This window comes from Verticillium alfalfae, genomic scaffold (assembly GCF_000150825.1).
Source record: "Verticillium alfalfae VaMs.102 supercont1.13 genomic scaffold, whole genome shotgun sequence".
NCBI classification, from domain to species: Eukaryota; Fungi; Ascomycota; class Sordariomycetes; order Glomerellales; family Plectosphaerellaceae; genus Verticillium; species Verticillium alfalfae.
Window position 1 is genome coordinate 704,158 of NW_003315026.1, and position 13,251 is coordinate 717,408.

The 13,251-nt window shown below is 56.8% G+C and overlaps 2 protein-coding genes across 2 annotated transcripts in view; both read left to right on the top strand.

Annotated features, from left to right (window-relative positions):
* Positions 1 to 7,591: 7,591 nt before the first annotated feature.
* Positions 7,592 to 11,457, top strand: VDBG_08839 (conserved hypothetical protein; the record flags this gene model as incomplete). The annotated part of the gene is made up of 3 exons (XM_003000997.1): positions 7,592 to 9,226; positions 9,570 to 10,062; positions 10,196 to 11,457. The coding sequence occupies 3 exons, from the start codon at positions 7,592 to 7,594 to the stop codon at positions 11,455 to 11,457; spliced, it is 3,390 nt and encodes a 1,129-aa protein (XP_003001043.1).
* A 1,088-nt stretch (positions 11,458 to 12,545) lies between these two features.
* The window catches only part of VDBG_08840 (tRNA 2'-phosphotransferase), a gene marked incomplete at both ends in the record, with an annotated part of 940 nt that continues 234 nt past the window's right edge, over positions 12,546 to 13,251 (top strand). The window contains 2 exons of the mRNA XM_003000998.1: positions 12,546 to 12,644; positions 12,731 to 13,249. Coding sequence (XP_003001044.1) covers positions 12,546 to 12,644; positions 12,731 to 13,249 — 618 coding nt within the window. The remainder of the gene's footprint in view (positions 12,645 to 12,730; positions 13,250 to 13,251) is intronic.

Consider the following 13,251-nt stretch of genomic DNA (forward strand, 5'->3'; position numbering starts at 1 on the left):
CACGGGACAGGGGGCGCAGGGGCTCCCATCCGCATGTTGCTAGGCCTACCGTACGCCCCAAGGGAGCTTAGCGCCGAAGATGGCCACCTGGGCAGTGGGAACTCCAGCACTTCGATGATCAGAGGCGCTGAGTGGCCAGCTCCGGTCGTTAAAGCGGATCCTGTCGAGGTGGATGCCGCCCGTCTGCGGTCTGTGACTGGCCAGCAACTGCGAAACATGTGAGCCACCCTATTTTTAGCTCTCCCGGTCGTCAAGCAGGAGCGCAGCTGGCGGCAAAGTTAAGCCAATGAGCAGCCTTCGTATAAATTTGGCCAGTCAAGGATACCGAGTGGATACACTCGGTGGCCCATCATCCTTTCATCCTCGACGACGAGCTCCCCTCGCTCGTTCTTGGGATTAGCTGGCGCACTCAATCCGCAATGGAACCTTGGGCCTTGGTCGCGCACACCTAGAACACTTGGCCTTTTGTTACGAATCATGGTACTTAGCGCATGTGTGTGGTGAGCACCACAGACACAGTATGAATGAATGGGGCAAGCATACCTCCCCCCAAAAACGGGCAAACAGCTCGTAACGCCGTCTCGTTGAAAACCCTTCTCCGCCTTCTCGTGTCCGTACTAGCCTACGAGATCCATTCGGGGCGTCCGTCGTCGAGAACGATCCATCTAGTAGCAGCAGCAGTGGCAGCACGACCAAAGCGAATGCTGGAAATTGCTCTCCTTCCTTGCGGCGCACGCCGGCCCTGCTCACCGGAACTCAACTGACGGCTCGCCCAAGGATCCCTCCTGCACGGCATCGCGTGCCCGTACCATTAATACGGCTTTGATATGGTGGGCCCCAAACGCTCAGGTTGCCTTGCACGGACGGCGGCTGTTATTAGCAAGTGCGATGTATTTCATGGGCAAGGGCAAGCATGGTTCTGCTGCTGTTGCTTCGAGCCAGCTGCTGTCCTGTGCTCAAACCCAACCAGTTGGTGATTGAATGCCTCCATTGAACGCCTCCCTCGAAGCTTTGCTTGGCCTAATAATGGCCGGCCAAGGCTCTGGCCACGCAGCTCGCCCACGCTTCACGTACCCAATAGTCCCCATCCTATTCACAGCATCCTCCCACGTATTCGCTAAACCCCCATCTAGGTTTATATGCCCTGCTTTGGTCCTGTGTCTTACATCGTACTCCCGCTCCACGAGGCTGCTGGTGTCACCCCGAGTCGGACACAAGGCCCGGCCTGACTCGAGCCTCGCTGGCCAACCCAGAAGGCCCTCGGATGAATTTTCCAAAGGGGTCAAAACTTGCGTTGCGCTGCTGACCTCCAGTGCGCAAGTCTCAGAGTGCGAAGCAATTTCGACGCTTCGCAACAGCGGCCATATTGCGATGGCTCATGAAAAGTGGCAAAACATCCTCAAACACCAGGGTCAGCCTTTCATATCCCCTCCCCCACATACATTGAGCAGTGAGGTTCATCACAATTTCATGACTACCGGCACCATCGCAGATCCAAGCCACTGTGCGATCCCTCGCGGTTGCGATCGCAAAGACAAAAAGAACTAGAGACGATGAGCGGTGCCGCATCGTCAAACCGCCAATGCAGGCCCCCCCCCCTTCGGCTCCAGTCAGGTCGCCGCCATTGCTGCCGCGGCCTGGCGGCTAAAATCCTGAAAGCTGGCTGGCGGAGATTAGAGGAGGCGCTCGCTACTCCCACAATTTCGAGGGCCATGTTCTTCACTGTCTTGGCCATATCTGAAACAACGGGGTAGACCCCTGAACCCGCAATCTGGAAAGCCTCACGAAGCACAGAAAAATAAAGTCGGTCGGAGACAAGATCGAAAGAGAAGATGAGGAGAGCGGAGAAAAAGAACGACATCATTTCGCTTTCGGTAACAGATTCGCCGTGCACCGTGTCCCATCGGCGAATGTCTTGAGGTCTCGTGCATCTGTCGTCATGGCCGCCATAATGGCCTTGGCATCCGACAGCCCATGTCGTGGCCCAGCTGCTTTTCACATAACACTTCACATAAGTAACGCAAAAGTACAGCCTCTCCGGCCGGACATGGCTGTTTCCCTTTCGTGGGCCAGTTGAATTATTTTTTCCGAAAGAGAAGTGCCGTGTTGTCAGGGCGCCATTAAGACCAAAATGGGTTTCTTTCGTCAAGCTTTGCAAGGCTAGACATACTGGCTTGTGGCTGCTTTGAGCGACGGACGTGGAAACGCGCATCTTGTGCCGCGTCGTTTCAGCCGCAACGGGGCCTACCGGGGGTGTGTCTGTCTTCACGGACTCTCAATCTCCATCAGATCTTGCTGCTCTACCTCTCGTCTTCCTCCCTGCGAATCCCTGTGTGTCGAGCATCAAGAAACAACGCTCGGGGCCAGATGGGCTGGTCGGCAGCAGACAATCGCTTTCCCCTGCGAGGATCGTTGCCCTGTCGATGAGGTGGTTGCCAGGGTGCCTGCCGTCTCAACTCTGGCCAGGGCGACCGAGTGCCATCATGCAAACTAGACTTCTCTCGGAAGCAGCCTCGCCTCTTTTCTCAAGGAAGCCCTAACCTGCCGTGCCACGAGACCTCTCTGGCCGTGGCAGAGCCTCAAACGTGTCTACCTTGCGGGCCGCTCATCAGCTGACTGGCAAATCCCATGCCCCGTGTGTGTTGTTGGGCAATGCGCAGTATCCCGTAACAAACCCCTGTATCCAAAGCATGTGACGTCCCCAGGAAGATGGCGAGGCAATATTGGTCGACAGGCGACACATGCTAGGGCGCGGACGCTCCCAACCTCTGCGAAATATGATGTGCATCTACTCGCAACCGCCCCTCCATAGCTCCGCATCTCGCGATGACGATGGTGGTGGCTCGCCGGACAGGCTACCTGAGGGGCGGCAGGCACATGAAGGGATGAAAGCGGGATCCAGCCCCCTTTGGGGTGCGAGGGTGAGGATCAGAATACAATCGCTTCGGTAACGTCCTCCGAGGATCCATCATCCCTGGCCGCAGCCTGGCTGCATCCACCTGATGTTCAACAGCAGACTACGTGCCTAGTTATGGGTCTTCAGAATTACTCCTCAGATACATGTCCTTGGCGATCCTCCGAAACAGTCTCACCGTAAGTTGCCCATCAAAGCAACAGGGTCCCACTATAGCTCTCGTCATGTCAAGATAGTGCCCTCTTGGTCGATTCATGGATTGAGCTAAAGCCCATTGTTTGATATGGCGTGGCAGGCTGCCGGCAACAGGTGCTTGGCATTGAGTGGTCGGAAGCCGGCCGTCCCATGTCGACCAGATACGTAGGGTTTCGATACATTGTACGTCGCAGTGCGATGCTCATAGCAAGGGCGATCACTTTCACAGCAACATCAGGTGAGGCGATGCTGTTTGAGCATATTTTCTTGGCAATGTTGTCCGAAAACTTCTATCATCCGATTATTGGCAGTAGTCAGGTTCTGGCATTGATCTGTTTTTTTTTTTGACTGCCGACACATATTGAGAAGATGAGAATTTTCTGGTCTCGGACAGTCAGAATATCCTCCTTCTGAATGCCAGCCCGCACGTTCATTGACTGCCGAAAACACATACTCCAGCTCATGTTCATGCTTCAACTTATCACCTCCGGCGCCGACGTTGATCTGTCCGGGGCTGTCCACACTTGCTGCCTCTCGGGAGCAGCCAAACTGTTTGCTAGTGCACATGCGTTTCCAACGGCAACTCTCCCCTGAGTTCAGAAGGTTAGGGTTTTCTAATACGGAAAGTCGTCATCAAAATGCATACGTCCATGTGAGATAATAAGGAAACATTGTCGTCTGGGACACGTGCCAATAAATATACCAGCCCTTACAGGCCGCACATTGGTAGTTTGCCTTGATCACAAGAGGGATATCCCACACGAGTTTTCTCTCGTGCCTCGAATATTCCGTGCAGCACCTCAGGCATTAGACTTGTCGACTGTACCGACGGCATTTCTGGATGTTTCTCGGGTTACACCCACGAGCTTCTTCAATCGAGCAAGCCTAAAAAGACTGACGCTAAAGGCCGCGTCACAGTTTCACCACCTTCTGATAAACTCGAATGAGGGTGTGGCTCCGGCTCTCGACCCGCGGCTGTGCCCTGCCTGCTCCATCAAGGCAGGCCGTTATTATTTCGCATGCAGCCGTGTCTAAGCATCACCGTTGTACGTACAACTTATCAAAACAGTTAAGGCTGTGTCCAAATATAAAAATCATTGCCAGTAACATCCCCGCCTGGCAGCGTCTCGAGTAGAGAGCGTTGACGTGGTGCGTGACGAATGCAAACGGCGAGGTTCAGCGCGAATCCAGATCAAGTTACGGCGCCAGACGTCGTCTGACACGGTGCCAACCTGTTTCATTCATCGCTCGTGAACATTGGACCGCGAATCAGTATACAAGAAGAGTTGAAACCTTTGGGCCTTCGTAGCGCCGAGCCGCGTCACAAATGTCACTGATGAGTGACATGCGCACACCAGCAACATCTGTCGTCGTCTATTCCCGAGCGAAGGCACGATTACGTCAGGTGAACTTGGGGGTGGAGGGGGGGGTTGATCACCGAGAACCCACCGCTGAGCTCACCGAAAACAACACCGAGGTGAACGCAGCTAATTTACAGAAGAGACAGATCCACCTGGCTGCAGTTCGCATATAATTGCTTGGTGCATTAGTGCCTGGCCTGTGCCTACGTCTACAAGAGAAGCAGCAGAGGGCATGACTCTTTTCACGAATGAGCTGACAGGCCACTTTGGGCCCCACGATCTGTGGAGGATGAGGGCTTTGGCTTTTGCCGCCGGCCGCATCGGCTTCAATGCAGATTCGTCGCCACAGGGTCCAGTGCCAAAGGCAAGAAAAAGAAAAGAAAAGAAAAGCAGGCGTAGGAGCAGACACGTCTTCGACGACAGGCTGCTCCCCTCCATGTAGAGCTCGTGAGTACAGACTCCATTTGCGATGGCCCCAGATAGCACGACTCGTTGCAAGAGATCTGCACGGCTAGGACCACCAACGGGCAAACATTCAGGAGTCAACATGTCCTTGGCCCCTCACCAGCTTTTTCTACTCCGCTGGACTGGCGACGGAGTCTAATCCTGCTGTTAGCAAGAAACAAACGTCTTGACAATACAAGTGAACACCACAAGGCTTCAACGACCAACGTCGCCTTGGCGCGCAAGAGGCGTATCACCGCGAGGATTTGCAAGCTCATCTCTTGTCGATCCAGGTGCAAATGGATGGGGAGCCCGCACAGATACCCATACATGTTGACTGTTTCATGAAAAGTTCCCACTGGGCACTGGGGGAGCGTTCTGGCTGATGACGGCCTGCATACATGCATGCATGCCCCTTTTCGACTGCATACGAAGGAGGCTCTGACGGCATGGGTGGCGGGGCCCCAACTACATGAGCTTTTGAGCATGATGCTTGCAGATGAAGAAAAATGGCCACAAACGAGGTGCTTCCTCTCATGGATTGGAGGAAACGACGCTGGGGATCCCGGTATGAGAGGTGAAATTGTCGGCACACAGGACGGCCCCCCCTCGCGAGATGCTTCCCCAGCCTCCTGAATTCGATGTGTCTCCGCCTGTTAATGTTTCGACTTTGTTTCTATCACGCTGATTGACATGACGGCTGCCCTTGGCTTCGGGCGGGTTGCCCTATCAGTCTGAGAGTTGGAGTCGCTTACGGGCGACTCTTCAGCTTTCGGCATCGATTCTCGTGCATGTGGTGTGGTCGGACCATCCTCCCCTGGCGCGATGTTACTCTTTCGCTCAGATTAAGGTCAATGATTCCCTGTACGATCTCCACTGGAGGAGCTTGGATCAAGTCCAAATCCGTCAGCAGCGGACGAGGGGCCCTGTCATATCGCAGGGCTCAAGAGGGCCAATTCGGCAAGGGGATTTTTTTATACGCTGCGTGCTGACGGGCAGAGCCGGTATGTAAGTCGTTATGCTTTGCATAGGTGGATTGGAATAAGCGGATATCGGTCGTCATCAGACATTGGGCTGTTGATGTGTATGGTGGGCGCTGTGCCGGTACCAAGAATGAGACGGCCAGCGCTAGCGAAAGCTGGACTGGAACTCCAGCGCGCGACAGAAGCTGAACGGAATATCTGGGACAGGCCAACAGCGTCGAGCCGGCTGCTTCGCCTTGAGACAGCGTGATTCGAGCCGCAGTAGGCAACGCGCTCATCGGCACGCTGGAAGGCTGTCTGGGTTGTGCTGCGTGTGAATGTGCCTGCCGCTGCATAGACACCCCGCCATTGGCGCACTTGGGTTCCTTTCCCCACTACACTAGCAAGCCGCCCCTGTCGAACCAGCGGCCGGACTGAGAGACGAGACCAGACGACAGGCCACTGTTGGCACTGACAGAGAGGGGGGGGGGACCCTACCAAGCCTACTCCAGCGCCAGCGCCAGAAGGCAGTCCGTGGGCAGATTGGCCAGGGACTGGCGGCCGGGGTCATCATGGCAAGAGCCTGGCAGCGAGCGCAGTGCGATCGATGCAACGACGGGAACCCAGAGGCCGAACGGCCCTCGTGGATATTGTTTGGTTAGGTAGGTTGTTCAGTTGCTTGATGGCGACAAAAACGTGTCGATGCACAAAAGGGAAACACCGATAGACAGTTGAACTCAGGCCCCCGGTTGCGGAACCGACTGGGTTCTCGACCCTCCTGAACTGCCCAGCCGTCGCTGCCGCTCAAGTTGACGAGTGAAGAAGGTTCACGTCAACGTCAGGCGCTCGTACCCCGACATCAACCTTGCCGTGTCTGTTCACCCGCCCACCCAAGATAACCCAAGGTAGCTAGAGGAGCCTGGCATCAGCGCTGAGCTATCCACTCGGCTTGCGAGTCTTCTTGCTTCTGCTCCCCGGGTTGACCAACCTGACCTCGTTGTTTGTACTACATCACCACGAGGTGCCCGGATAGACTGTCTTGTCCTGTCGACGTTCGACTTCCGGCTCCAGGTCCGTCGCCTGTGCAGCCGAATCACGCTGTCCGGCTTGGGAATCGCTCGCTCCAGGACCGTCGCACGCCAACCCGAACCGACGACTCCCGTCCTTTGTAATGCAACTTCCTCCTTCCCGCCCTCTAACCTGAACACCCCTTGCTTTCTCTCCTCCTCGTGCGATCACGGCCCAGGACTGGTCCATCCATCTCAGACGCTCCGCAGCACGACTCTTCGTTCCCATCTCTTCTGTCACTTACACAACTTGCCTGCCTTGCGCTTCGAAGAAGCCGCACTCTCGAGGACGCGGACTGAGCAGAAGTTTCTGACTGACGACGCATGTCTCAACCCCGTACTCGATCCGGTGAACAAAAAAAAGACGCCCGAAAAACTGGGTGGCTCCCCCTCCTCCCCCAAGGACGACGAGAGGAAAAGCAGGACACCCATCAATACAGCCTGAGGGATTCGCCAATTTCCGACATCCGCCAATCCGCCTTCGCCGCCGTCATTGCCACAAGACGAGAACCAAAGAACCCAAAAAATCTGTCGACCGCGGAGGACTTGTGCTGACCACTGAAGAGCAATTGGTTTTCCAAGTATCCTAGCTCCGCCAGCGTTGGCCGACGAGGGCGAAGGGCGTGAAGAGGGAAGATGCCAGCAGCCATGGGCGAAGAGGGCTATGCCATGACTCCTGGAGCAACAATACCCGGGCTGGCTGGGACGGTATCCTCTACGACATCGCCATCGACCTCCCCCTCGACCTCGCCGCCAGCTTCACTTCACCCGTCTAACCCACCATCGTCGTCACGGTCGCACCTGCATGCGCATCGTCAGAGCCACAACTCGTCAAAGCTGCCGGCGTTTCGGTTTGCTGATCGAGACCTCAACAAGCAACAGTCGTTGCCGCTGCCGGCCCTGCCGCAACCTTCAGAGCAGAGCCAACTGTCGTCGGCGCCCGTTTCGCCCAATTCGGGAGTGATTGACCTCGACGCGCCTCCATCAGGCATTTACCTGTCGGACAACATGAGTAGGGGGGCCAGTACCGGCAGCAGGAGGAGCAGCAGAAGCAGCAACAGCAGCAGCAGCAGCAGTCATAGCGCATCTCAGCCCCCTAATCCGATGCACGTTAGCGGGGTCGCCAGTGCAGGCCTGCGTAACCATCCCCCCCGGACCACGAGCAAAAGCACGCGGTCGAGCCGCCACAGTGGTAGGGACAGCCCTGACAGCGGCGGCGGCGCCCCGGCCGGCGTCCAGGACCATAGCCAGAGTCCACGCGAAATCGAAAACACGACTCGGATTGGCACAAGCAACTCGATCCCCCGCATGACAACACACCATGCGCCGTCCTCGCAGCAACACCAACACCAAAATCAACAACAGCCTGCCCAAGACACCCGCCAGACTTCTACCTCGTACCCACCACGAACGCGATTTTCAAAACGTGATTCAATCCCCGAAGATCACGAACTGTCTCCTCCGCGTACACGACCGCGCTCTCGCGCATCGACCCTACAGACGTCCCCGCAACCGACTTTTGCGACAACGCCCGCGACCTCTTCGTCGACACGCCCCTCCTCCTTGCCTCATTCGCCTGCCGCTGCCGCTACCAGGTCACGGGAGCACGCATCACCTGACGTCGCAGGCGCCGCAGAGACACCTTCGGCAGGCGCAAAGACACAACACCGCCGAGCTCCCGCGTCCAACACATCAAATGGTCTCGACAGCACTGCAGACCATTCGCCCTCTCTGAACACGCATCACCGCCTCCAATCCATCGACACGGCGCACTCGACGCAGCTGTCTGGCTCCGGACCCGAACACACCACAAAGGAGTGGGCTCAAGGCCAGCGCGAGTTGCTCCTGCCTAAGACGCTGCAGAGCACAACATCAACGGAGGAAAAGAGGCAGACCGTCCGTTCGCGACCTCCTCTTTCCTTCCGAGCGCCCAGCAACACGTCTGCATCCGTTCGTGTCGCACCTATCCGATCATTCCGCTCCTCCGGTTCCCGTCGCAGTTTTGGCCTGGACATGAACTCGCCCTCAACGCATGCCGGGGACTCCTCCGGCGACGATTACTCGTACACTGATTCGAATCAGCGCGACCGGACGTTGCGAGCCCTCGAGGGCAGACCCGACGACGAAATGATCCATGACACGACACCACCCGATTCTGCACGACGAGATCATCTCGTGGATGGTGACGACACAACCGGCGATGTCTTCATGAAAATCGCCAGGGAAGAACCTCGCCGCCGCGCTGCCGACGAAACCTCGTCGGCAGAGGACCCGCGAACTGTCGTAAGTCGGAAGGTCTTTTTCCATGGGTTCTGCTTTATCTGTTTCGGGTTGACGCCTAGCGCCATCCACAATGGCCGTGCTCAAACAGGCCCATCCATCCATTTGTTCGCCGCGGGGTGCTCAAGTGATCATCGCACGGATCGACTTGGTTGGTCTTGGTTCCCGCCTGTCACCACATTCCCTTCCCACGTTTCATTCTCCCGATTGTCCCTTCGCTGCCTCCATTTCTGCGTGCCTCGCTTATCATCCCGCTTCTGATGTGAACAATTGACATTGTCTTGCAAACATTCCTGTGATAAAAATAGCGCTTGGAATGAATGAACATAAACTAACAGACAGCCAGACTCGAGTCACTCGATCGTCGCATCGACGGCCCCTATCTGTCGCTGTACCCTCGTCCTACCAGTCCACGTCGCCGCCACGTGTCACCCGGCGGCTTTCTGACCAACAGGAGACATCCCGGTCAAGATCGCGACTTACCGATGATCGCGACGCCACAGAGGCCGCGGTTCGCGACTTGCCGTACCGTGGTTTGTTGCGGGAGAAGGGTGCCTCAAGTCATCCTGGTGAAGACGCTCGACAAGCAAGGCTTCTGAACACAGGGTACCGCAACTCTCCGACGACGCCCCGATCATTGGCGTTCCAGGATTCCCCGGCGGACAGCTCGTCGTACAGCAGGAGGCGCACATCGGTCACTGATAGCAACCCGGGCCCTGCCAGCCGCAATGCTGCTTATAGACAATCTCATCTGGCATACGGACACTCTAGGACCTTCAACTCATCCCCCCTGGCGTCTCGCCAGGCGGAACCGCATCGTCATGATACGCATCACGAAGGTAGCCAGGGCATCGAAGGCACGGAGTCGACGGCCTCGACAACGGCCCCTTCCACAGTTTGGGATGAGCTGGACGATCTGAAATCGCGAATTCATCGCTTGGAGCTGACGGGAAAGCTGCCCTCAACCTCTAGTGCAGCCATTCACAAGGTGCTGGACGAGCGCCCCGCCACTGCCACCAACACGACCGTTTCGACTTCACCAAAACACAACAACGGAAACGCAACAGTCCTCGGTGACGCCACCAGCACCACGTCTTTCCCAGCGGGAGGCTCAGCCGCTGCTCTTCTCGGCCATCAACCGGACCAAACCTCTTTTGAGCGCTGAAGTGTCCAAGGCACTCGAGACGGCTGCGACTGAGGCTGTAGCACTCGTTGTCATGATGGGCACAGCTGGCCAGCCGGGCCCAATTTCAAGCGGCGCGAGCACCGTTGGCGCTGGGACAAACCTGACAGATCGACAACTTCGACGACGCGCGGAGGGTGTGTGTCGCAGTTTGACAGAGCTTGTCTTGGCCTTGAGCGAAGAGGCAACCCAGCCTCAGAACAAAACAGTCACGATCAAGACGAGTGGGTCACCACAAAAAGAGGGCCCAACTACTCCCACCATCACCAAGAGCTTCCCAAGACTGGACATCCAGCGTCGTGGAAGCGTAACGAACAATGACGCGCCGGCAACAACCAACGAGCCTAGCCCACGTGCCATGTCCAAGCTGGAGGAGAGAAGAAGCACAATGCTCAACTCCACAGCGCTTCCGAGCCCGCGATTCGCCCTCGCGCCTGCCGTCTCGTCCACACCCACGGAAGCCTCCCACGGCGTTGCTCGCAAGTCTTCCCTCTTTATCGGTCGAACTCGGCGCGCTGCGACCGAAGAGCCTGAAGAAGGCCGCCGGTCATCCATGCTGCTCAGGACTCGACGGGCAGGAACAGAGGAGCCGGAGGAGGGCCGAAAGACCTCACTACTCCGCGAGCGCAGAGGCACCAACGAACACGACGACGATGAGCCTCGCTTCAGGGCTCCGTCCCGAGCTCAAACCGAAGTAGCACAAAACCGCGCTGCCTCTCACCACTTTCAGACACAACCTCTTACACTTGACCCATCGTCGAACAGTTCTGCCCTTCCCCGCCGACGGATTGGATCGTCGGCGCTCAACCCTTCTCGACTCGCGTCCCCCTCCACGCCCTCAGCATTGGGTGGACGCCGATACTTCGAGCGTTCGACACCTGATCGCGATGGCAACAGCGTCGCAGACAAGTTGGCGGAAGAACGAGGACAACGACACCTGTCCCTCGGCCAAAACTCCTTACTCAACCGCACAGCCAGCTTTTTACGGAGGCCCAACCGCGAGAGCATGGCAAATGCCTCTACCTCGGCACAAACAGGTGCTTACAGATGACGGATGATGAGCCGCACCCTTGCATAAATGATTCACATGTATTATTTTTCTTCTCTTCTTTCTCGCACAGGCACTACCCCGTCTACTTTCTTTTCTTTATTTTTTCTCCCTTTTCTGCTTCTTCTTCATAGTTGGCGAAGGTTTCTGATTCCTCCGCGATTTCGCTGCTCGTCCTCCTCGCTTGTATGACCTACGACGACACATGACCGGCCCCCTTCTTGTTTGTTTACGGCCTCCTTCGGGCAAGGCATTTGGCCATCCTGAGCAAGCAAACGGCACATTGTACATCAGCCGGATTGAAGTGACTGCACAAAGATATGAAGGGGAGGATGGTATGACGAAGCAGATGTGCAGAGCTGGCACTCTTTTCCTTTATCTCCACGAAGCTGTTTTGACAGCACTGTCTTAGGTCGAATTGACCTCAGGCATAGCCGCTGTTGCAGTTGCACGATGATCGGCTGGAGTCCTGGCGTTATGGATAGGGTAGACAGCTGAATAATGTATGACATGTGTAGTTCACTCTTGGCTTTTGGCCGTTGGAATGTGATAATTCTTCTGCTCTGACGAAGGTTGTTGTCAGCCTCGCGGTCGATTTGTGAGTCAACCGGCCGGCGACCTGATGCACACCAACCAAGGCCCACAAATTTTGAGAACCTCCAGAAGCCTAAGGCTTGAGTTTGGGTAAGAACCACTTCATGCTTCATCTTTGTTCACGTTTTCATCGCTCGCCCTTTTCCCTTTCATTCTTCAATCCGCGAGACACTCGAGGTGAACATTCAAGAGGCTGATGCGGCCTTTCTCATCCGCAGCCCATCGTCAAGCTCGGCTCTCCACGTGGCTTGCACTGCACATCGGACAAGACGCTACACATCGATACACGCCAGCGCAGAGATCGACCTCGGCCCACCAGCTCCACACGCAACGGGGTACCAGAGGGAGCGCGCGACGACACAGGACCATGGCTGACGACCTGGGCGGCAATGCGGCGCACCTGGCTCTCGAGGACAAGGCGACCGCGGGCCGGGGTGGACGCGGTGGCAGGAGAGGGGGCGGTGGCAGGGGCGGCGGCCGGCCGCAGGAACCGGAACATGCTCGTGTCCAAGGCGCTTTCGAGGCTCTTGAGGCATCAGGCGGAGAATGCGGGGATGACGCTTGATGAGGGTGGGTGGGCCAAGGTTGACGAAGTGGTAAGTCGTCGTTGTCTTTCGCCCCGTATCCTGGCTGTCATCCCTGCTGCTTCACTTTTACATTCTCTGGTTTAACTCTCCTCCAGCTTGCGTATGGGCCTATCCGTTCGCTCAAGGTTACGTTGTCCGACGTACGATCCGTCATTGAGAATTCGGACAAGACGCGGTTCGCTATCAAGCCCAACCCGGCCACCAATCCGGCTCTCGACGAGACGTCTACGGACCCGTCGCACTACCTCATCCGCGCCAACCAGGGACACAGCATCAAGCTTGACTCTGCCGCGCTTCTCACGCCCATCACGGCCGCGGCTGGCAACATTCCCGCGACGGTGTTCCACGGGACGTTCCTTGCCGTGTGGCCCGCCATCGAGGCGTCCGGCGGCCTGAAGAGAATGGGTCGGAATCACGTGCATTTTGCTACGGCGCTGCCGGAGGAGACAAAGAAGGAAGTCAGCGGCATGAGAAGAGACGCCGAGGTTTTGGTCTATGTGGATGTCGAGGCTGCACTGAAGGCGGGGATTGCATGGTGGATCAGCGACAACGGGGTCGTGCTAACAGAGGGCGCCAAGGAGGGCGTGGTGCCGTCCAAGTTCTTCAAGGAGGTCGT